The sequence below is a fragment of the Cyprinodon variegatus genome, unplaced genomic scaffold (assembly GCF_000732505.1).
Source record: "Cyprinodon variegatus isolate N-32 unplaced genomic scaffold, C_variegatus-1.0 Scaffold1007, whole genome shotgun sequence".
In the NCBI taxonomy this organism is placed as follows: Eukaryota; Metazoa; Chordata; class Actinopteri; order Cyprinodontiformes; family Cyprinodontidae; genus Cyprinodon; species Cyprinodon variegatus.
In genome coordinates this window covers 168,645-171,841 of record NW_015151460.1, presented here as the reverse complement: position 1 = coordinate 171,841, position 3,197 = coordinate 168,645, and the positions used below count along the sequence as shown (strand labels likewise).

The 3,197-nt window shown below is 39.6% G+C and overlaps 1 protein-coding gene across 1 annotated transcript in view; it reads right to left on the bottom strand.

Moving 5' to 3' along the window:
• Positions 1 to 3,197, bottom strand: part of LOC107100767 (poly [ADP-ribose] polymerase 12-like) — an 11,939-nt gene that overhangs the window by 5,182 nt on the left and 3,560 nt on the right. Inside the window, exons 3-7 of the mRNA XM_015399399.1 lie at positions 1,135 to 1,447; positions 774 to 860; positions 520 to 646; positions 275 to 443; positions 80 to 200 (exon numbers count right to left, since the gene is read on the bottom strand). Coding sequence (XP_015254885.1) covers positions 80 to 200; positions 275 to 443; positions 520 to 646; positions 774 to 860; positions 1,135 to 1,447 — 817 coding nt within the window. The remainder of the gene's footprint in view (positions 1 to 79; positions 201 to 274; positions 444 to 519; positions 647 to 773; positions 861 to 1,134; positions 1,448 to 3,197) is intronic.

Here is a 3,197-nt window from a genome sequence, read left to right as displayed (position 1 = left end):
ATCCATCCATCCATCCATCCATCCATCCATCCATCCATCCATCCATCCATCCATCCATCCATCCATCCATCCATCTTACCTTTGAAGGAGACGACATAAGCCTTTTGGCCCTTCATTAAATTAACTTCGGCTGTTTTTCCAGACAGGAAGGCCTCCTCCAGAGTCTGTGATGTCACTGATGTTGACTGCAGCTTCTCATCCTGACAGAACCGTAACATGATGTTAGAATCTTAGAGGAACCCGGGACCCTCCCAGAACCTGCTGTTCCACTCACCAGCTGTCCATACTCCAACCAGTTCCCATGTTCTCGCTTGTAGTACCACAGCCACTTAGTCGTCAGGTTATAGTGCGGCGGCTTCTTCACTGAGGAGACCGTGGAGAGACGGCGTACGGGCATGGACTCCAATGTCATGGTCAGAAAGTCCACCCGCTGATAGTCTGAGCTGGTGAAAAAGAGGAGGTGTTCAGGGAAGAATTCATGAAGCCCAACCTGATGCCAGCAGAGCTGACCCGCCTCACCTATGAGTCTTTGCAGGGTCGCAGTAATCCTCTTCAATCTCCTCCATGTTCTCCAGATCAGACCATCCGCTGCCATCATGGACCTCCCACTTGTAGGGAAGGTGGAAGTGGACCTGGCGGCAGTTCCCTGCAGGAAAAACTCCACATATTCAGACCCTAAGTGTGCTCTGCTGCCACCTACAGGACAGTCAGTGCAGCTACAACCACAACCTCCACCTTCTGCTGGGAATAAGACGTTAGAAGCATGAACTCACGTTGGAACTTGCAGCTGTTCCTGATAAAATGCAGACAGATTTCCTCCGCGTCGTCGGTCTGAGCGGCTTTACAGAACCAGGCAGCATCTGTGTGTGAGAGACAGAATCGAGGTCATGACCTGACCGGACAGGAACCATCAAGAACATCAGCAAACATTTCAGTCGTATGTCCTCCATAGGCGTAGCTCATTTAGGAGGACAAATATCAGTAATCAGGAGACATTAAGAGAGATTTTATGAATCATCTTTGACATTTTGTCAGATTTTATCAAATTACTTAAAATAGTTTTGTACTTTTCTCATTCATACTAATGTAAGGGAGTAAAAACTGCAGCGTTATGTTGCATCGTTTTCAGCTCACTGTCTGCAGCAGGCGATGGAGCAGCAGGTGATGCAGCAGCGGGTGATGCAGCAGCAGGTGATGCTGCAGCGGCAGCTTTGAGATGGTGGACGTTCCTGTAGATATTCGGTAGATCTGCGATGATGTCCCTGCCCAGTCCTCTCTTCTCCAGGACCCTCTGACCCTGCTGGTCGATGGTGTGCTGTCGCTTGCACATGTGGCCAAACTTACAGCTCCCTTGCACGAAGTGCTGACACAGGTGCACATTGTTGCAGGCATCCCGTAAGTTGCAGCTGCCATGTGGAGCTGAGCCTTTGTTGTAGTAAATACACACCTGAGGAAGAGCCGGCAGGTTTGCAGAAGTCAGACACATCTCAGATTTCACGGTTTTGGAAACAATAGTTTACATTAATACAGCGGCGACATTAAATTAGCCGCTGCTTTGATCATTTAAAGGAGACAATCTACTGGGAAGTCCTGAAAATGAATCGGTGAGTTTATGGAGTGAAGTTTGTTACATTATTGTTGAAAACAAAGCTCATGTTTTCTCAGATCTATTTTTTTTTTTTTTTGCTTAAAAAATATATATTTTATTATATTTTTTTGTATTTTTATCAAATATATTTATTTTCAAAATTATTTTTTCAAATTATTTTTAAAGGTAAAATATTTTAAAATATATATTTTTTCAGACTTTCTGTAAAATATTTTTTTTTACCAATCTTATATTTTCAAATTTTGTCTTCCCAAAATAATAGCAGAAATCTGGTTGCCTTCCAGTTTTAGCATGCTTTGTTGTTGCCATAGAAACAGGTTTTTATTTTTTTTCCCACTTTTTCAAATTTCTGTCTTTTAGGTTTAGTTTGATTAAAATCATTCTTTAAGAATTGTGCTTTACAGATCGCGTTTTCTTCACTTTATGCCCAATTCCAACACTTGCTTTTGATTCTGACATTGACCAATTAAAATGTTTCGCTAATGTCCACGAGGACCAATAGAAACGCCACTTCAATCAACACTCCAGATGAAAGCCCGCCCAAGAATATGATTTATAAAAAACAAATTGAAAAAATACAATTTATAAATCTGGAAAAAAGACTTTTGGGGAAAAAAGAATTTCAAATACAAAAATTTGTTGCAAAAATATTTTTTAATAACATTTGTTAAAAAAAAGAAAATACAAAACTAAGAAATAAAACTTGAAAAATGTGTTCTAAAAACAATAAGAAAACAGCAGTTAGTCTGAAAACGGTTCTTAGATAAAAAAAAATAAAAACATTTTTTTTTTTACTAAGTTTCATTTCTGGATTACTTTTTTAAGTTTCAGTTTATTTTTTTTTTCCCCCAAAGTTTCCATTTTCATTGTTTTTTTTTATGTCCTTGCGACAATAATAAAACAAAATTCACTCCATATTATTGTGGAAAAACAGTAAAATGGATCAAAATGATGATGGAGTCAGATAAAGTCCAACTTTAAGCCTTTTATAAATGATCAAAGATGAAAAAAGAAAAAAGTCTTTACCTGCAAGGGATTCTTTTGGTGACACTTTTATTTATCTTTAATTCATGTATTTGTTTATTTTCTTTTTATTATTATTAGTTTTTCAGACATTTCTTCTGATCTTGGTTCCCTTTGTTTTATTTTCATTTTTTAACTTTTAACATATTCCCTCCTGCCTCCTCAGACCAGTCAGAACTTCATCCTTTCCTCCTCCCTTTCCTCCAGGCAGGGCAGGGCAGAGTTAAACTGGTCCAACTGGTTCCAGGTAATCAAACCACGAACACTCTATGAGACATCAGTGAGAGGATGACATGCTGATTCTCCGAGAGTTGGATGCAGGATCTGGACTTTTTTTGACAGAACTTATTCCCACTGGTACCATTGTTGGTTATTTTGGGCAGATGGAGCAGGAAACAGGGAGTAGAAATCAGAGCTTTTCAAAGTAAAACAGGAAGTGTGGATAAAAAGTTATCCAGACCATGATAATCCTAAGAGCTTTTGGATTTGTTGAAGATCGGCCTGTTTTTCAGTGTAGTCCTGTTTCTCTGACTGTGACTGGCTGGATGTGCTCTCTTCATCCTCT